General features: G+C 50.5%; 1 protein-coding gene across 1 annotated transcript in view; it reads left to right on the top strand.

Annotated features, from left to right (window-relative positions):
* LOC141271988 (uncharacterized) overlaps positions 1-21,102 on the top strand; it is a 49,567-nt gene that overhangs the window by 15,024 nt on the left and 13,441 nt on the right. The window contains exon 6 of the mRNA XM_073682250.1: positions 5,737-5,827. Coding sequence (XP_073538351.1) covers positions 5,737-5,827 — 91 coding nt within the window. The remainder of the gene's footprint in view (positions 1-5,736; positions 5,828-21,102) is intronic.

Here is a 21,102-nt window from a genome sequence, read left to right as displayed (position 1 = left end):
TAAACCATGCATCGCAGCCACAGGTACTGCCAAGTCTCTAGTGAAGTGTCTACACAAACTGAAGTCCCAGATAAGGAATAAATGTCCTAGAGAACAACTCCTGGGAGCACTCCCCATTATCCGGGAAGCAGCCGACTTCATGGCCGATGCTTCAGTAGACAGTGTTAGGTATGTGGTCTCTCAAACTTGGCACGCAGAGTCCTTTGGCTTAAAAATTGGTCAGCCGATTTCCGTTCAAAAATGAAACTGTGCCATTCCCTGTCAAGGTGACTATTTGTTTGGGACAGTCCTTGACGACATATTAGAGAAGGCAGCCGATAAAAAAACAGAATTTTCCCTCTTCCCCTCAGAGATATAGAAAATCCTTTTGAGGTTCAACAACCAGGGGAAGACGAAGAAGCCAGAGAGAGGATAGTGGAAGAGGGGGTCGAGTCAGGAGAAAGGACAGGGGTCAGTCTGGGGGATTCCTGTTTAATAAGGGCGCCACCTACAAAGGGGGGCCCCAACATCAATGACGCCAGTTTACCAGTGGGGGGGAGATTTAAAAACTTTTATCATCAGTGAGCTTTGCTGCCTGCTACCCAATGGGTTATGGATACTCTTTCCAGAGGCCTAAAAATAAGTTTCTCTTCCATTCCCCCGCTTCGGATGATAGAGACCCAGGTAGGCAAGACAAAGCAAATGGCATTAGAAGAAGAAATCAGGCAATTACTAGACAAATGGGTGTTAGTCAGAGTGCCCGAACTGGAAAAAGGAAGAGGGTTTTACAGCAATTTATTTCTAATAAAGAAAACCTGATGGTTCCTACAGAACAATAATAAATCTAAAAGCCTTAAATGCATGTATAAAGACAGAAAAAGTCAATTGGAAACTTTAAGATCGAGAGTAAAGCTTTTGTACCCCTTTTGTTTCATGGCAGTGATAGACTTAAAGGATGCGTACAATAACGTCCCAATCCAACCAGACCATCAACAATATCTCAGGGTGGCAGTGGAATTCCAAGGCAACCTTTTGCATCTACAATATTAGTGCCTGCCATTTGGGGTATCACTAGCACCCAGAATTTTTACCAAAATAGTGGCAGAGATGACATCCTATATAAGAAAAAAAAAGACATATTAATAGTTCCATACCTAGACAATTTTTTAATAGTCGGTGTGAAGAAACAGCAACAGGGGGACCCCGCAGAATCTCGCTGTTGCCGCCGCTTGTGATGGATCCACACCTCGCCTGGCGTCACAATTACAATCAGTCGGAGCACGTGGTACGGACCTGCCCTCTGCACCTACGTGATGTTCCGAACCCGAGGGACGCGTAAGGTCAGGTTGGCACGTTATGCACAGACACCCCCTGTCCACACGGGACAGGAATACACCAAGGAGTGGGTAGAGGTGGCCCACCCAGTCACTAACGTGGCACCACACTCGCCCACAACTCTGACAGGCTGAGAGGCTCCGCTCACTAGCTCCAGTGAAGCAGAGCCTAGTCGGCCAGGGAGAGCGGCCACCAGTTTCTGTTTGATGTAAACGGACTATATCGGGCTAGAAACCAGCCCAGTAGCATGTTCGTTGGACCGAACAACAGGCGTAAAGTTCGTGGATCAAGATAAAAGAATAGCCCAAGGTTAAATTATATATTTAATCTCCATAAGGGCACACTAAACAGTACACTATATACATAAGGGTTATACATACACAGTGGTCAGAGTTACAAATACAAACGCATGGGTATAAAGCAGTTATTACAAGTCAGTTACCTATTTAGATGGATGATCTGGCTTTCGGGGGAAGGGCTGCCATATGGGAGATTTGTGGGCCTTCTCTTGGTTGATGGACTTGTCCCACATGTCTTGATGTCACGACCTCCCCAGGAACAAAGACACTGGCTCGGGGCTGCTAGAATTGTTAAACTCTCTGGATCCTGCCCACTCCTGCCTCCAAGCTGGACTCAACACTCCTCCTGGTCTCTCTCAGCTACAAATCTAAAATCTAAAACGGGCTATACGTCCTTACTGGACTCTTCTATGGAGCTGGTTCTGGTGTCATCGGACCCAGCCGGGACCCCGGTTACGCGTGGAGACCAAACACAGCGGCCCTAGGGGCTTCTGAAAGGCTGTGCTGCATATCTCCCTATCGTTGCTTGCTGGGCGGTGGAGAAAGGGCTGGTGAGAGTCTCCATTCCTTTCAGTTTCCAAAAATCTGGTTGGTTTATCACTCGGGTGTATCGTTTTCCCATAACTATTGTTGAATTATAGAAAAAAAGAAAAATCCAAAAGCAGCACTAGCAAACAAAAAATATATATGACTGCGGGTGCTCGTCCCTCAGGCAAAAACCAAACCTGCTGTATAGAGATCCAAAAAATAAGGACAGTACTCCCAATAAAGTCCAGTGATTTATTAGCTCAAAACAGCTGAGACAACGTTTTGGCTCTGTGTTTGAGCCTTTCTCAAGCAATATGACATGTGAACAGTAAGAGTATTTAACATACAAGAATAAATAATTGAATTATAGAAATAAAGTGTAATTGTGCTTTGCAAAAATGTAAAACAGAGACACCATATACATAATCACATATAACAGTTAATGAAGCTTCCAATGCTTTTCATAAATAATCATATATACAATTTGCAAGCACATTATAGTATCATATCAAGTTAATTGTTTAAACAGTACAGGTGCCATTAGTCATGTAGATGAAACTCAACTCATTATCATCATAGGAAACCGCCGAATATCGGCATTGTACTAAGTTTATTGCGCATGTCAGTAAGGCAAAGCACACATAATAGATCCGGTCAAACCGGAAATAGCGGCCGCTCCATCTTGAAAGAGGTATTCAGTGTGGGCATTCACTGCGCAGGCGTCGCTGACGTCACAGGTACTCGGCGCCATCTTAGCTGTGGTACAACCAGCTCTTGTAGTGCGCATGATTATGAGGAATCAAGAACTTACACTAATAACCGGCTGCCAATTCTATCTTGTACTCAGCATTAAGACCATTAGGTCGCAACGTATCTAATCTATTAATCCATTGTAATTCTTTTATTTTCAACATCTTAACACGAACACCTCCTGTCCTAATAACAGGCACATGGTCAATAATTCTAAATTTAAGTTGTTTTTCATGATGACCGGCTTCAACAAAGTGTTTTGAAACCAGTAGATCCATCTTCTTTTTCCATATAGTGTATCTATGATGGTTAAACCTAGTTTTTAAATCCCAAGTGGTCTCATCCACATATAATAAGTTGCAAGGGCAATAGAGTAAGTAAATTACAAATTCCGAGTCACAGGTCAAAAAATGTTTTATCATAAATTTTTTGACCTGTGACTCAGAATTTAATTCAACCTTAATTTAGTTCTGGATGGCCTTACAAAGGCTCCCTTTGAACCCATCTCATTCACTGCTATTAAAGTGCTTACACTAAAAAGAGTACTACTGGTAGCGCTAACCTCTGCTAGGCGGGTGAGTGAGGCTATCTCGATCAATCCCCCTTTTACAAACATTTTACAAGATAGGGTGATATTGAGGCCAGATCCAGCTTTCTTCCCAAAAGTAAGTTCCAGATTTCACAGAGGTCAGGAAAATAGTGCTCCCTTTGTTTTGTGATGAACCAAAAACCCAAGGGGAAATAACGTTTCACTCCCTAGATGTGAGAACGTGTATCCTTATATATCTTGAGGTAACAAGTCAGTGGAGGAAGTCCTCGGCCATGTTTGTTTTTTTTTTTAGGGGGCAAACAGAGGTAAAGCAGCTACTAAATCCATAATTGCCAGATGGGTTCGAATGACCATAATTTTAGCCTACTCTGCCTCTGGCCGTGATCCCCCTCAGGGTATAAAAGAACACTCTACTAGGGCCATAGCTACCTCTTGGGCAGAAAGAGCTAATGCCTCAGCAGACCAGATCTGCAAAGTGGCAATCAGGTCGTCTCCGACCACCTTCAGAAACTACAGGTTGGATCTAGGGCTGTCTGATCTTTCCTTTGGGAGAAAGGTTCTTTCAGCGGTGGTCCCGCCCTAGGGATTTCATCTATTTTAGCCTCTCTGTACGGTGCTGTAATGGTGAAGGGTAAACATGATAATTGCTTACAGGTAATTTGATTTTCCTGAACCATGACAGCACTGTACTACTTCCCTCCCTTCTCTTTTACATTTTTTGGGTGGTGGAAGACTTCCTGTTTCTCAAAAATAAAAAAAAATCACTTGTTTGTGCAACACTATAGGATGAATGTTGATAACTATTTTGGTATGCATATATGTCCTAACAAGGCGGTTACCTCTTATTCTCTGTAAACACACTGGGGAGGTAGAGAGGTGCCGCCCCTTTTATTTTGGTAGGTTTCCTGTTCCTGGGGGTGGATGCTCTCTCTGTAAGGTGCTGTCATGGTTCTGGAAAATCAAATTAACAGTAAGCAATTATCATGTTTCCCTCTATGACCGTATATAATCAGATAACACAGGAACCCCAGATGTAATGTATTGACAAGGAAGGATTCAGGCCACGATATGAAAATAAACAGAATTTTATTGATTGATGTACCATAGATAGAGAACAGCAGGTAGGTGGGTGTCTCTAATAATGTGGCCATTCAGTGTATGTTTTATACTTGGTGGAGATGACAGGATAAAGCTGATCATAGACATTAGATGTTGTCTGGATCTTCTCACAATGTGGCCATTCAGTGTATGTTTTATACTTGGTGGGGATGACAGGATAAAGCTGATCATAGACATTAGATGTTGTCTGGATCTTCTCACAATGTGGCCATTCAGTGTATGTTTTATACTTGGTGGAGATGACAGGATAAAGCTGATCATAGACATTAGATATTGTCTGGATCTTCTCACAATGTGGCCATTCAGTGTGTTTTATACCTGGTGAAGATGACAGGATAAAGCTGATCATAGACATTAGATGTTGTCTGGATCTTCTCACAATGTGGCCATTCAGTGTATGTTTTATACTTGGTGGAGATGACAGGATAAAGCTGATCATAGACATTAGATGTTGTCTGGATCTTCTCACAATGTGGCCATTCAGTGTATGCTTTATACTTGGTGGAGATGACAGGATAAAGCTGATCATAGACATTAGATGTTGTCTGGATCTTCTCACAATGTGGCCATTCAGTGTATGTTTTATACTTGGTGGAGATGACAGGATCCCAAGTCTTGCCTGTGATCGTTATGCCCCTGCCTATTGCGTATCATTAGGATGAGGTAGAATTGGCAGTTCAATGCTTGGCAGCACATGCAAAAAGCTATCGTGTCCTCATGGGCCTATAATCCTGCAGAAATATTTTATCACCTAAAATGTTTGACACAGTAAATTGCTGAGGATCTAAAGGTCCAACATGACTAGATGGGTGTCTCTAATAATGTGGCCATTCAGTGTATGTTTTATATCTGGTGGAGATGACAGGATAAAGCTGATCATAGACATTAGATGTTGTCTGGATCTTCTCACAATGTGGCCATTCAGTGTATGTTTTATACTTGGTGGAGATGACAGGATAAAGCTGATCATAGACATTAGATGTTGTCTTCTCACAATTTTCTGGTTATGGAGGCTGCTGGTTAGAATTAGGAGTCGACAGATTAGATTTATACAGGAGATCTGCAGCTATGTGCTATGTTCTGCTGTCAGTTTTGATAGTCATGTTCATTAATGAGCTTTTTTGTTTTTCTCACAACTGCTCTATCTTTATGTTACTTTTACAATATTTCTTTCAGGGTAAAGATCTGACCCATATTAATACTACAGAGACATATGTGAGAGGTGATGAGCAGTGTAAAGAGGAGATTCCTACAGATAACCGCACAGGTGAGTAGTGACCACTAAATGCAGAGAAGTCACAGATTTTACTCTCACTTCTATAATAAATTGATATGTTGAAATTTTTTTAGTGTGTTCACATGGAATGTGAACTCTCCCTTGCCCAGGTGCAGGATTGACCCTCTGTAACTCTCCCCTGCCCAGGTGCAGGATTGACCCTCTGTAACTCTCCCCTGCCCAGGTGCAGGATTGACCCTCTGTAACTCTCCCTTGCCCAGCTGCAGGGCTGACCCTCTGTAACTCTCCCTTGCCCAGCTGCAGGATTAACCCTCTGTAATTCTCCCCTGCCCAGCTGCAGGGCTGACCCTCTGTATCTCTCCCCTGCCCAGCTGCAGAGCTGACCCTCTGTAACTCTCACTTGCCCAGTTGCAGGCTGACCCTCTGTAACTTTCTCCTGCCCAGCTGCAGGGCTGACCCTCTGTAACTCTCCACTGCCCAGCTGCAGGGCTGACCCTCTGTAACTCTCCACTGCCCAGCTGCAGGGCTGACCCTCTGTAACTCTCCCCTGCCCAGCTACAGGATTGATCCTCTGTAACTCTCCCTTGCCCAGCTGCAGGGCTGACCCTCTGTAACTCTCCCCTGCCCAGCTGCAGGGCTGACCCTCTGTAACTCTCCCCTGTCCAGCTGCAGGGCTGACCCTCTGTAACTCTCCCTTGCCCAGCTGAAGGACTGACCCTCTGTAATCTCCACTGTCCAGCTGCATGGCTGACACTCTGTAACTCTCTCCTGCCCATCTGCAGGGTTGACCCTCTGTAACTCTCTCCTGCCTAGCTGCAGGGCTGACCCTCTGTAATGCTCTCCTGCCTGGCTGCAGGGCTGACCCTCTGTAACTTTCCCCTGTCCAGCTTCAGGGCTGACCCTCTGTAACTCTCTCCTGCGTGGCTGCAGGGCTGACCCTCTGTAATGCTCTCCTGCCCGGCTGCAGGACTGACCCTATGTAGCTCTCCCCTGCCCAGCTGCAGGGCTGACCCTCTGTAATCTCCACTGCCCAGCTGCATGGCTGACCCTCTGTAACTCTCTCCTACCCAGCTGCAGGTCTGACTCTCTGTAACTCTCTCCTGCCCAGCTGCAGGTCTGACTCTATGTAACTCTCTCCTTGCCTAGCTGCAGGGCTGACCCTCTGTAACTCTCCCTTGACCAGCTGCAGGGCTGACCCTCTGTAACTTTCCCCTGTCCAGCTTCAGGGCTGACCCTCTGTAACTCTCCCCTGCCTAGCTGCAGGGCTGACCCTCTGTAATGCTCTCCTGCCTGGCTGCAGGGCTGACCCTCTGTAACTCTCCCTTGACCAGCTGCAGGGCTGACCCTCTGTAACTCTCCACTGCCCAGCTGCATGGCTGACCCTCTGTAACTGTCTCCTGCCCAGCTGCAGGGTTGACCCTCTATAACTCTCTCCTACCCAGCTGCAGGGCTGACCCTCTGTAACTCTCTCCTGCGTGGCTGCAGGGCTGACCCTCTGTAACTCTCCCCTGCCCAGCTACAGAGCTGACCCTCTGTAACTCTCCCCTGCCCAGCTGCAGAGCTGACCCTCTGTAACTCTCCCCTGCCCAGCTGCAGAGCTGACCCTCTGTAACTCTTTACTGCCCAGCTGCATTGCTGACCCTCTGTAACTCTCCCTGCTCAGCTGCAGGGCTGACACTCTGTAACTCTCTCCTGCCCAGCTGCAGGGCTGACCCTCTGTAACTCTTCCCTGCCCAGCTGCAGGGCTGACCCTCTGTAACTCTCCCCTGCCCGGCTGCAGGGCTGATCCTCTGAAACTCTCCCCTGCCCGGCTGCATTGCTGACCCTCTGTAACTCTCTCCTGCCCAGCTGTAGGACTCACCCTCTGTACATCAACCCTGCCCAGCTGCAGGGCTGACCCTCTGTAACCCTGCCCAGCTGCATAGCTGACCCTCTGTAACTCTCCCCTGCTTACCTGCAGGGCTGACACTCTGTAACTCTCTCTTGCCCAGCTGCAGGGCAGACCCTTTGTAACCCTCCCCTGCCCAGCTGCAGGGCAGACCCTCTGTAACTCTCTCCTGCCCAGCTGCAGGGCTGACCCTCTGTAACTTTCCCCTGTCCAGCTTCAGGGCTGACCCTCTGTAACTTTCCCCTGTCCAGCTGCAGGGGTGAACCTCTGTAACTCTCCGTTGCCCAGCTGTAGGACTGACCCTCTGTAATCTCCACTGCCCAGCTGCATGGCTGACCCTCTGTAACTCTCTCCTGCTCAGCTGCAGGTCTGACTCTCTGTAACTCTCTCCTGCCTAGCTGCAGGGCTGACCCTCAGTAATGCTCTCCTGCCTGGCTGCAGGGCTGACCCTCTGTAATTCTCCCTTGCCCAGCTGCAGGGCTGACCCTCTGTAACTCTCTGTTGCCCAGTTGCAGGACTGACCCTCTGTAATCTCCACTGCCCAGCTGCATGGCTGACCCTCTGTAACTCTCTCCAGCCCAGCTGCAGGCCTGACTCTCTGTAACTCTCTCCTGCCCAGCTGCAGGTCTGACTCTCTGTAACTCTCTCCTGCCTAGCTGCAGGGCTGACCCTCTGTAATGCTCTCCTGCCTGGCTGCAGGGCTGACCCTCTGTAACTCTCCCTTGCCCAGCTGCAGGGCTGACCCTCTGTAACTCTCCACTGCCCAGCTGCATGGCTGACCCTCTGTAACTCTCTCCAGCCCAGCTGCAGGCCTGACTCTCTGTAACTCTCTCCTGCCCAGCTGCAGGTCTGACTCTCTGTAACTCTCTCCTGCCTAGCTGCAGGGCTGACCCTCTGTAATGCTCTCCTGCCTGGCTGCAGGGCTGACCCTCTGTAACTCTCCCTTGCCCAGCTGCAGGGCTGACCCTCTGTAACTCTCCACTGCCCAGCTGCATGGCTGACCCTCTGTAACTCTCTCCTGCCCAGCTGCAGGGTTGACCCTCTGTAACTCTCTCCTACCCAGCTGCAGGGCTGACCCTCTGTAACTCTCTCCTGCGTGGCTGCAGGGCTGACCCTCTGTAATGCTCTCCTGCCCGGCTGCAGGGCTGACCCTCTGTAGCTCTCCCCTTCCCAGCTGCAGGGCTGACCCTTTGTAACCCTCCCCTGCCCAGCTGCAGGGCAGTCCCTCTGTAACTCTATTCTGCCCAGCTGCAGGACTGACCCTCTGTAACTCTCCCTTACCCAGCTGCAGGGTTGACCCTCTGTAACTCTCCCCTGCACAGCTGCAGGGCAGACCCTTTGTAACCCTCCCCTGCCCAGCTGCAGGGCAGACCCTCTGTAACTCTCTCCTGCCCAGCTGCAGGGCTGACCCTCTGTAACTTTCCCCTGTCCAGCTTCAGGGCTGACCCTCTGTAACTTTCCCCTGTCCAGCTGCAGGGGTGAACCTCTGTAACTCTCCGTTGCCCAGCTGTAGGACTGACCCTCTGTAATCTCCACTGCCCAGCTGCATGGCTGACCCTCTGTAACTCTCTCCTGCTCAGCTGCAGGTCTGACTCTCTGTAACTCTCTCCTGCCTAGCTGCAGGGCTGACCCTCAGTAATGCTCTCCTGCCTGGCTGCAGGGCTGACCCTCTGTAATTCTCCCTTGCCCAGCTGCAGGGCTGACCCTCTGTAACTCTCTGTTGCCCAGATGCAGGACTGACCCTCTGTAATCTCCACTGCCCAGCTGCATGGCTGACCCTCTGTAACTCTCTCCAGCCCAGCTGCAGGCCTGACTCTCTGTAACTCTCTCCTGCCCAGCTGCAGGTCTGACTCTCTGTAACTCTCTCCTGCCTAGCTACAGGGCTGACCCTCTGTAATGCTCTCCTGCCTGGCTGCAGGGCTGACCCTCTGTAACTCTCCCTTGCCCAGCTGCAGGGCTGACCCTCTGTAACTCTCCCCTGCCCAGCTGCAGGGTTGACCCTCTGTAACTCTCCACTGCCCAGCTGCATGGCTGACCCTCTGTAACTCTCTCCTGCCCAGCTGCAGGGTTGACCCTCTGTAACTCTCTCCTACCCAGCTGCAGGGCTGACCCTCTGTAACTCTCTCCTGCGTGGCTGCAGGGCTGACCCTCTGTAATGCTCTCCTGCCCGGCTGCAGGGCTGACCCTCTGTAGCTCTCCCCTTCCCAGCTGCAGGGCTGACCCTTTGTAACCCTCCCCTGCCCAGCTGCAGGGCAGACCCTCTGTAACTCTATTCTGCCCAGCTGCAGGACTGACCCTCTGTAACTCTCCCTTACCCAGCTGCAGGGTTGACCCTCTGTAACTCTCCCCTGCACAGCTGCAGGGCTGACCCTCTGTAACTCTCCCCTGCCCAGCTGCAGAGCTGACCCTCTGTAACTCTCCCCTGCCCAGCTGCAGAGCTGACCCTCTGTAACTCTCCCCTGCCCAGCTGCAGAGCTGACCCTCTGTAACTCTCCCTGCTCAGCTGCAGGGCTGACACTCTATAACTCTCTCCTGGCCAGCTGCGGGCTGGCCCTCTGTAATGCTCTCCTGCCCAGCTGCAGGGCTGACCCTCTGTAACTCTCTCCTGCCTGGCTGCAGGGCTGACCCTCTGTAATGCTCTCCTGCCCAGCTGCAGGGCTGACCCTCTGTATATCTACCCTGCCCAGCTGCAGGGCTGACCCTCTGTAACCCTGTCCAGCTGCATAGCTGACCCTCTGTAACTCTCCCCTGCTCAGCTGCAGGGCTGACCCTCTGTAACTCTCCCCTGTCCAGCTGCAGGGCTGACCCTCTGTAACTCTCTCCTGCCCAGCTGCAGGGCTGACCCTCTGTAACTCTCCCCTGCTCAGCTGCAGGACAGACCCTTTGTAACCCTCCCCTGCCCAGCTGCAGGGCAGACCCTCTGTAACTCTCTCCTGCCCAGCTGCAGGGCTGACCCTCTGTAACCTTCCCCTGTCCAGCTTCAGGGCTGACCCTCTGTGACTCTCCCCTGCCCAGCTGCAGCGCTGACCCTCTATAACTCTCCCCTGCCCAGCTGCAGGGCTGACCCTCTGTAACTCTCCCCTGTCCAGCTGCAGGGCTGACCCTCTGTAACTCTCCCCTGTCCAGCTGCAGGGGTGAACCTCTGTAACTCTCCATTGCCCAGCTGTAGGACTGACACTCTGTAATCTCCACTGCCCAGCTGCATGGCTGACCCTCTGTAACTCTCCCCTGCCCAGCTGCAGGGCTGACCCTCTGTAACTCTCCCCTGTCCAGCTGCAGGGGTGAACCTCTGTAACTCTCCGTTGCCCAGCTGTAGGACTGACACTCTGTAATCTCCACTGCCCAGCTGCATGGCTGACCCTCTGTAACTCTCTCCTGCTCAGCTGCAGGGCTGACCCTCTGTAATGCTCTCCTGCCTGGCTGCAGGGCTGACCCTCTGTAACTCTCCCTTGCCCAGCTGCAGGGCTGACCCTCTGTAACTCTCCGCTGCCCAGCTGCATGGCTGACCCTCTGTAACTCTCTCCTGCCCAGCTGCAGGGCTGACCCTCTATAACTCTCTCCTGCCCAGCTGCAGGGCTGACCCTCTGTAACTCTCTCCTGCGTGGCTGCAGGGCTGACCCTCTATAATGCTCTCCTGCCCAGCTGCAGGGCTGACCCTCTGTAGCTCTCTCCTGCCCAGTTGCAGGGCTGACCCTCTGTAACTCTCTCCTGCCTAGCTGCCTGGCTGACCCTCTGTAACTCTCCCCTGCCCAGCTGCAGGGCTGACCCTCTGTAACTTTCCCCTGTCCAGCTGCACGGTTGACCCTTTGTAACCATGTCCTGCCCAGCTGCAGGGCAGACCCTCTGTAACTCTCTTCTGCCCAGCTGCAGGACTGACCCTCTGTAACTCTCCCTTACCCAGCTGCAGGGTTGACCCTCTGTAACTCTCCCCTGCCCAGCTGCAGGGCTGACCCTCTGTAACTCTCCCCTGTCCAGCTGCAGGGCTGACCCTCTGTAACTCTCCCCTGCCCAGTTGCAGAGCTGACCCTCTGAAACTCTTTACTGCCCAGCTGCATTGCTGGCCCTCTGTAACTCTCCCTGCTCAGCTGCAGGGCTGACCCTCTGTAACTCTCTCCTGCCAGCTGCAGGCCTGACTCTCTGTAACTCTCCCCTGCCCAGCTGCAGGGCTGACCCTCTGTAACTCTCCCCTGCCCAGCTGCAGGGCTGACCCTCTGTAACTCTCCCCTGCCCAGCTGCAGGGCTGACCCTCTGTAACTCTCCTTCCCAGCTGCAGGGCTGACCCTCTGTAACTCTCCTTCCCAGCCTCAGGGCTGACCCTCTGTAACTCTTCCCTGCGCAGCTGCAGGGCTGACCCTCTGTAACTCTCCTTCCCAGCTGCAGGGCTGACCATCTGTAACTCTCTCCTGCCTACCTGCAGGGCTGACCCTCTGTAATGCTCTCCTGCCTGGCTGCAGGACTTACCCTCTGTAACTCTCACTTGCCCAGGTGCAGGATTGACCCTCTGTAACTCTCCCCTGCCCAGCTGCAGGGCTGACCCTCTGTAACTCTCCCCTGTCCAGCTGCAGGGCTGACCCTCTGTAACTAGCTGCAGGGCTGACCCTCTGTAACTCTACCCTGCCCAGCTGCAGGGCTGACCCTCTGTAACTCTCCCTTGTCCAGCTGCAGGGCTGACCCTCTGTAACTCTCCCCTGCCCAGCTGCAGGGCTGACCCTCTGTAACTCTCCCCTGTCCAGCTGCACGGTTGACCCTTTGTAACCATGTCCTGCCCAGCTGCAGGGCAGACCCTCTGTAACTCTCTTCTGCCCAGCTGCAGGACTGACCCTCTGTAACTCTCCCTTACCCAGCTGCAGGGTTGACCCTCTGTAACTCTCCCCTGCCCAGCTGCAGGGCTGACCCTCTGTAACTCTCCCCTGTCCAGCTGCAGGGCTGACCCTCTGTAACTCTCCCCTGCCCAGTTGCAGAGCTGACCCTCTGAAACTCTTTACTGCCCAGCTGCATTGCTGGCCCTCTGTAACTCTCCCTGCTCAGCTGCAGGGCTGACACTCTGTAACTCTCTCCTGCCAGCTGCAGGCCTGACTCTCTGTAACTCTCCCCTGCCCAGCTGCAGGGCTGACCCTCTGTAACTCTCCCCTGCCCAGCTGCAGGGCTGACCCTCTGTAACTCTCCCCTGCCCAGCTGCAGGGCTGACCCTCTGTAACTCTCCTTCCCAGCTGCAGGGCTGACCCTCTGTAACTCTCCTTCCCAGCCTCAGGGCTGACCCTCTGTAACTCTTCCCTGCGCAGCTGCAGGGCTGACCCTCTGTAACTCTCCTTCCCAGCTGCAGGGCTGACCCTCTGTAACTCTCTCCTGCCTACCTGCAGGGCTGACCCTCTGTAATGCTCTCCTGCCTGGCTGCAGGACTTACCCTCTGTAACTCTCACTTGCCCAGGTGCAGGATTGACCCTCTGTAACTCTCCCCTGCCCAGCTGCAGGGCTGACCCTCTGTAACTCTCCCCTGTCCAGCTGCAGGGCTGACCCTCTGTAACTAGCTGCAGGGCTGACCCTCTGTAACTCTACCCTGCCCAGCTGCAGGGCTGACCCTCTGTAACTCTCCCTTGTCCAGCTGCAGGGCTGACCCTTTGTAACTCTCCCCTGCCCAGCTGCAGGGCTGACCCTCTGTAACCCTGTCCAGCAGCATAGCTGACCCTTTGTAACTCTCCCCTGCCCAGCTACACAGCTGACCCTCTGTAACTCTTTACTGCCCAGCTGCATTGCTGACCCTCTGTAACTCTCCCCTGCTCAGCTGCAGGGCAGACCCTCTGTAACTCTCCCCTGCCCTGCTGCAGGGCTGACCCTCTGTATCTCTCCCCTGCCCAGCTGCACGGCTGACCCTCTGTAACTCTCCCCTGCCCAGCTGCATGGCTGACCCTCTGTAACTCTCTCCTACCCAGCTGCTGGGCTGACCCTCTGTAACTCTCTCCTGCCCAGCTGCAGGACTGACCCTCTGTAACTCTCCCTTACCCAGCTGCAGGGTTGACCCTCTGTAACTCTCCCCTGCCCAGCTGCAGGGCTGACCCTCTGTAACTCTCCCCTGTCCAGCTGCAGGGCTGACCCTCTGTAACTCTCCCCTGCCCAGTTGCAGAGCTGACCCTCTGAAACTCTTTACTGCCCAGCTGCATTGCTGGCCCTCTGTAACTCTCCCTGCTCAGCTGCAGGGCTGACCCTCTGTAACTCTCTCCTGCCAGCTGCAGGCCTGACTCTCTGTAACTCTCCCCTGCCCAGCTGCAGGGCTGACCCTCTGTAACTCTCCCCTGCCCAGCTGCAGGGCTGACCCTCTGTAACTCTCCCCTGCCCAGCTGCAGGGCTGACCCTCTGTAACTCTCCTTCCCAGCTGCAGGGCTGACCCTCTGTAACTCTCCTTCCCAGCCTCAGGGCTGACCCTCTGTAACTCTTCCCTGCGCAGCTGCAGGGCTGACCCTCTGTAACTCTCCTTCCCAGCTGCAGGGCTGACCATCTGTAACTCTCTCCTGCCTACCTGCAGGGCTGACCCTCTGTAATGCTCTCCTGCCTGGCTGCAGGACTTACCCTCTGTAACTCTCACTTGCCCAGGTGCAGGATTGACCCTCTGTAACTCTCCCCTGCCCAGCTGCAGGGCTGACCCTCTGTAACTCTCCCCTGTCCAGCTGCAGGGCTGACCCTCTGTAACTAGCTGCAGGGCTGACCCTCTGTAACTCTACCCTGCCCAGCTGCAGGGCTGACCCTCTGTAACTCTCCCTTGTCCAGCTGCAGGGCTGACCCTCTGTAACTCTCCCCTGCCCAGCTGCAGGGCTGACCCTCTGTAACTCTCCCCTGTCCAGCTGCACGGTTGACCCTTTGTAACCATGTCCTGCCCAGCTGCAGGGCAGACCCTCTGTAACTCTCTTCTGCCCAGCTGCAGGACTGACCCTCTGTAACTCTCCCTTACCCAGCTGCAGGGTTGACCCTCTGTAACTCTCCCCTGCCCAGCTGCAGGGCTGACCCTCTGTAACTCTCCCCTGTCCAGCTGCAGGGCTGACCCTCTGTAACTCTCCCCTGCCCAGTTGCAGAGCTGACCCTCTGAAACTCTTTACTGCCCAGCTGCATTGCTGGCCCTCTGTAACTCTCCCTGCTCAGCTGCAGGGCTGACACTCTGTAACTCTCTCCTGCCAGCTGCAGGCCTGACTCTCTGTAACTCTCCCCTGCCCAGCTGCAGGGCTGACCCTCTGTAACTCTCCCCTGCCCAGCTGCAGGGCTGACCCTCTGTAACTCTCCCCTGCCCAGCTGCAGGGCTGACCCTCTGTAACTCTCCTTCCCAGCTGCAGGGCTGACCCTCTGTAACTCTCCTTCCCAGCCTCAGGGCTGACCCTCTGTAACTCTTCCCTGCGCAGCTGCAGGGCTGACCCTCTGTAACTCTCCTTCCCAGCTGCAGGGCTGACCCTCTGTAACTCTCTCCTGCCTACCTGCAGGGCTGACCCTCTGTAATGCTCTCCTGCCTGGCTGCAGGACTTACCCTCTGTAACTCTCACTTGCCCAGGTGCAGGATTGACCCTCTGTAACTCTCCCCTGCCCAGCTGCAGGGCTGACCCTCTGTAACTCTCCCCTGTCCAGCTGCAGGGCTGACCCTCTGTAACTAGCTGCAGGGCTGACCCTCTGTAACTCTACCCTGCCCAGCTGCAGGGCTGACCCTCTGTAACTCTCCCTTGTCCAGCTGCAGGGCTGACCCTTTGTAACTCTCCCCTGCCCAGCTGCAGGGCTGACCCTCTGTAACCCTGTCCAGCAGCATAGCTGACCCTTTGTAACTCTCCCCTGCCCAGCTACACAGCTGACCCTCTGTAACTCTTTACTGCCCAGCTGCATTGCTGACCCTCTGTAACTCTCCCCTGCTCAGCTGCAGGGCAGACCCTCTGTAACTCTCCCCTGCCCTGCTGCAGGGCTGACCCTCTGTATCTCTCCCCTGCCCAGCTGCACGGCTGACCCTCTGTAACTCTCCCCTGCCCAGCTGCATGGCTGACCCTCTGTAACTCTCTCCTACCCAGCTGCTGGGCTGACCCTCTGTAACTCTCTCCTGCCCAGCTGCAGGCTGACCCTCTGTAATGTTCTCCTGCCCAGCTACAGGGCTGACCCTCTGTAACTCTCCCCTGCCCAGCTGCAGGGCTGACCCTCTGTAACATACAAAATTGATTCATCAAAGTGTTTTCTTTTAATGAGGCAAACATACGTGTACGCACTAGGTCAGAGGAAGGTGATTCTGCATTTCTATATGCGCTCTTGGCTCTGCTTGAGACTCCTGCTAGAATTTTAATAAAATGCCTTTCAGACATCTTCTTGCTGTAGGCATTAAGCTTGATAAGGCTGGATGCAGATGGCCATGTCAAAAATCGTGACAGTCATTTTTGCAAAGTCCAGATTTGTTTGTGTCCATGGGTAGCTCTAGATTTGCACTGTTGATGGGTGCAGGAGCTGCCTTTTATTGCATGAAATATCTTGGTACGTTAATTTGACTAGAATAACGCATAGATTAGCGATTTTACTTTGCAGATAAATGCATAGATGCAGCCACATGTGCTTATCCAACCCGTGGCAAAAATTATGGAATCACCTTGCTCGGAGGATGTTCATTCAGTTGTTTAATGTTGTTGAAAAAAAGCAGATCACATACATGGCACAAAACTAAAGTAATTTCAAATGGCAACTTTAGGGCTTTAAGAAACACTAAAAGAAATCAAGATTAAAAATGTGGTACTCAGTAAGGGTAATTTTTTTCAGACCAAGCAGAGGAAAAAATTATGGAATCACCCTGTAAGTTTTCATTTCCAAAACTAACACCTGCATCAGATTAGATCTGCTCGTTAGTCTGCATCTAAAAAGGAGTGATCACACCTTGGAGAGCTGTTGCACCAAGTGGACTGACATGAATCATGGCTCCAACACGAGAGATGTCAGTTGAAACAAAGCTGAGGATTATCAAACTCTTAAAAGAAGTTAAATCATCATGCAATGTTGCAAAAGATATTGGTTGTTCACAGTCAGCTGTGTCTAAAATCTGGACCAAATACAAACAACATGGGAAGGCTGTTAAAGGCAAACATACTGGTAGACCAAGGAAGACATCAAAGCGTCAAGACTGGAAACTTAAAGCAATATGTCTCCAAAACAGGAAACGCACAACAAAACAAATGAGGAACGAATGGGAGGAAACTGGAGTCAATGTCTGTGACCGAACTGTAAGAAACCGCCTAAAGGAAATGGGATTTACATACAGAAAAGCTAAACATAAGCCATCATTAACACCTGAACAGAAAAAAACAAGGTTACAATGGGCTAAGGAAAAGCAATTGTGGACTGTGGATGACTGGATGAAGTGATGAATTCAGTGATGAATCGCGAATCTGCATTGGGCAAGGTGATGATGCTGGAACTTTTGTTTGGTGCCGTTCCAATAAGATTTATAAAGATGACTGCATGAAGAGAACATGCAAATTTCACAGTCATTGATGATATGGGGCTGCATGTCAGGTAAAGGCACTGGGGAGATGGCTGTCATTATATCTTCAATAAATGCCCAAGTTTACATTGATATTTTAGGCAGTTTTCTTATCCCATCAATTGAAAAGATGTTTGGGGACGATTACATCATTTTTTTCAAGATGATAATGCATCCTGCCATAGAGCAAAAACTGTGAAAACATTCCTTGAAAGAAGACACATAAGGTCAATGTCATGGCCTGCAAATAGTCCGGATCTCAATCCAATTGAAAATCTTTGGTGGAAGTTGAAGAAAATGGTCCATGACAAGGCTCCAACCTGCAAAGCTGATCTGGCAACAGCAATCAGAGAAAGTTGGAGCCAATTAAGTCCATGCCTCAGAGACTGCAAGCTGTTATTAAAGCCAGAGGTGGTGCAACAAAATACTAGTGATGTATTGGAGTGTTCTTATGTGTGTTTGTTTTTCATGATACCATAATTTTTTCCTCAGAATTGAGTGATTCCATAATTTTTTCCCTCTGCTTGGTCTGAAAAAAATTACCCTTACTGAGTACCACATTTTTTATCTTGATTTCTTTTAGTGTTTCTTTTAGTGTTTCTTAAAGCCCTAAAGTTGCCGTTTGAAATGACTTTAGTTTTGTGCCACGTCTGTGATCTGCTTTTTTTCAACAACATTAAACAACTGAATGAACATCCTCCAAGCCCGGTGATTCCATAATTTCTGCCAGGGGTTGTATAATATTTTTTCATTCTACACGCCTTCATATTCTTCAGAACTTTACAATTTAGAGGGTGCTTGTACAAAAAAAGATAAAACATAACAAAGCAACACATAGTTCAACACATACCAAGAGGATTGAAGGGCAGGGACGTACAGAGACATCATGAGGCCCCATAGCAGAAGTCCTAATTGGGCACCTTGACAAAAAAAATATAATATTCAGCTGTGTCACAGAAGAGGATATCTCACAACTTTATAGCCCTTACAAATTAATTTTGCCCCTTTCATGGCCCCTTAAAAAGTGCCTGGAGGGCCTTCCCACTCCAATTGTACTGGGTTAACCCTGGTTAATGAAGCATAATCCGATAGTGGATTTTTCAATCCAAAGAGATTGTTGAATGGGGAGATTACTGCCATGAGAACTGCTTAAACATTTCCCTTTCTGCAGTCTCTACAGAGGCCTTACCTGCGTTTTTGTCTGGTTTTGAGGACGTAATTTCTGAGAGGGGTTGTCAGGATTTACCTCCTCATCATGCATATGACTGTCCTATTAACCTGACCCCTGGAGCTAAACTACCAAAGTCCAGACTGTACAGTCTTTCTGGCCCTGAGAAACAAGCTATGAAGGATTTTATTGCTGAGAGTCTGGAGAAGGGACATATCAGACTCTCATCTTAGGCCGTGGCGGCAGGGCTCTTCTTCGTGAAGAAGAAAGATGGCAGTCTCCGTCCCTGTTTAGATTTCCAGGTATTGAATCAAATTACCATCTGAGATCCATACCCTCTTCCTATGATTCCAGATTTATTCAACCAGGTTGTGGGAGCTGAAGTGTTCTCTAAGTTGGATTTAAGGGGGCCTACAACCTGGTTAGAATCAGAGAGCGGAATGAATGGAAAACGGCATTCAATACCCCTGAGGGACATTTCGAGAGCCTGGTTATGCCTTTCGGGTTAACCAATGCACCTGAGGTGTTCCAGCATGTCATAAATTATATTTTTAATCATTTGATGGGCAGGTTTGTGTTAGTGTATCTGGATGATATTTTAGTTTACTCACCTGATTTTGAGACACATCGGGGGCATGTTAAACAGGTGTTTCACATATTAGGGTATAACAAACTATATTCCAAACTAGAGAAATATGTTTTCGACTTCCAGGAGGTGCAGTTTTTGGGGTACCTGTTGTCATCTTCGGGTTTTTGGATGGATCCGGAGAAGGTTTGTGCTGTACTTCGTTGGAACCGTCCCGAGAACCTGAAGGCATTACAGCTCTTTCTGGGGTTTACAAATTTTTACCAGAAATGTATTCAAAATTATTCGGTAATTGTGAAACCCCTTACTGACATGACAAGGAAGGAGTCTAATTTTTCTAAATGGTCGAACGCCTCTCAGCAGCCTTTTTTTCCCCTAAAGAGTTGTTTTGCCACTGCACCTAAACTCAGTTAACCCAATGTTTCCAATCTTTTATCGTAGAAGTTGATGTGTCAGAGGTGGGGGTTGGGGCTGTGTTGTCTCAGGGTTCGTCCCCTTGTAAATGGCATCCATACGTTTTCTTTTCCAAAAAATTATCTTCGACTGAGAGAAATTATGACGTGGGTAATAGGGAGCTTTTGGCGACTAAATTGGCGTTCGAAGAATGGCGACATTGGTTGGAGGGGGCAGTCCATCCTATTACTGTTTTCACAGACCATAACTGTCATATCTTCAGTCTACTAAACGTCTCAACCCTAGGTAACTTAGGTGGTTCCTGTTTTTTACTAGGTTCAATTTTGTTGTCACTTTCCATCCTGGGGTTAAAAACATCAAGGCTGATGCTTGGTCCTGGAGCTTCCCTGGTGGTAGTGACCGTGAGAACCCTGCCCCAATTTTGCAGAAGGGGGTAGTCATTTCAGCGTTGTACCCTTACCTGAAGGGTGAGGTGTTGGAGGCTCAGTGGGACGCCCCTGCCTCCTGCCCTTTGGGGAGGTTATTTGTACCATCTAATTTGTGCTGTAAAGTAATTAGGAAACATCATAACTTGGTGCTTTCTGGTCATCCAGGTGGTAAGGCAACCGTGGACCTCCTTTCTCGTCGTTTTTGGTAGCCAGGGTTTCTTCGGGATGTTGTTGAACAGGTGTTTGCTTGCAGTATTTGCACGCATTCTAAAGTATCACATGTTCGTCCGTCTGGTCCTCTTCTTCCACTGCCTATTCCTAGCAGGCCTTGGACACACTTGTCCATGGATTTTATTACTGACCTACCGGTATCTGCAGGCAAGATTGTAGTGCTGGTGGTTCTAGATAGGTTCAGTAAAATGGTTTATTTTATCACATTACCGGCACTTCCGAATGCCAAGACTCTCACTCAGGTTTTTATTAATGAGATTGTGAAGCTTCACCGGGTTCCCTCTGATGTGGTGTCAGATTGGGGGACCCAGTTTGTTTCTAAGTTCTGGAAAGCTTTCTGTACTTGACTGGGGGTGCAGCTGTCCTTTTCCTCTGCCTTCCATCCTCAGTTGAATGGACAGACCGAGCACATTAATCAAAATTTAGAGACTTACCTCAGCTGTTTTGTCTCCGAATACCAGGAGGATTGGGCATCTTACTTACCGTTGGCCGAGTTTGCAATTAATAATCATCGCCAAGAATCTACCGGCATGTCACTGTTCTTTGGTGCATACGGTTTTCGTCCACAGTTTGGTACTTTTAGTGGGGGAGGGGCTTCGGGAGTTCCTGAGGAGGAATGTTTTGCTTCGTCACTCTCTTCTGTGTGGTGGGGGGGTTCAGAGTAATTTGAAGATCATGGGAGACAGGTACAAACATATGGCTGAAGGGAAACGCTTGCCAGGTCCGGACCTAAGTGTGTAATACTTTGTGTGGCTGTCTACCAGGAATATCAAGTTGAAGATTTCTTCCTGGAAGCTGGGACCTAGGTTTATTGGCCCCTATAAAATAACTGCAGTTATTAACCCTGCAGCATCTCGTCTTGAGTTACCACGGGTTCTTAAAATCCACAATGTGTTCCACAGGTCTCTGCTCAAGAAGTATGTAGAACCTCTTGAGTCCTCTCCCCTGTCGCTGCCCCCAATCAAGATTGATGGTAATTTGGAGTTTCAAATTTCGAGGATTGTTGATTCCCATCTCCAGCATCGTTCCCTACAGTACTTGGTGCACTGGAAGGGTTATGGTCCCAAGGAAAGGATGTGGGTTTCAACATCTGAGGTGAATGCCCCTAG

The sequence above is a fragment of the Phyllobates terribilis genome, unplaced genomic scaffold (assembly GCF_046119375.1).
Source record: "Phyllobates terribilis strain yellow unplaced genomic scaffold, ASM4611937v1 Scaffold_5__5_contigs__length_657084704, whole genome shotgun sequence".
Taxonomy (NCBI): Eukaryota; Metazoa; Chordata; class Amphibia; order Anura; family Dendrobatidae; genus Phyllobates; species Phyllobates terribilis.
Note: the sequence above shows the minus strand (reverse complement) of the source record. Positions and strands in the feature narration are given on the sequence as shown.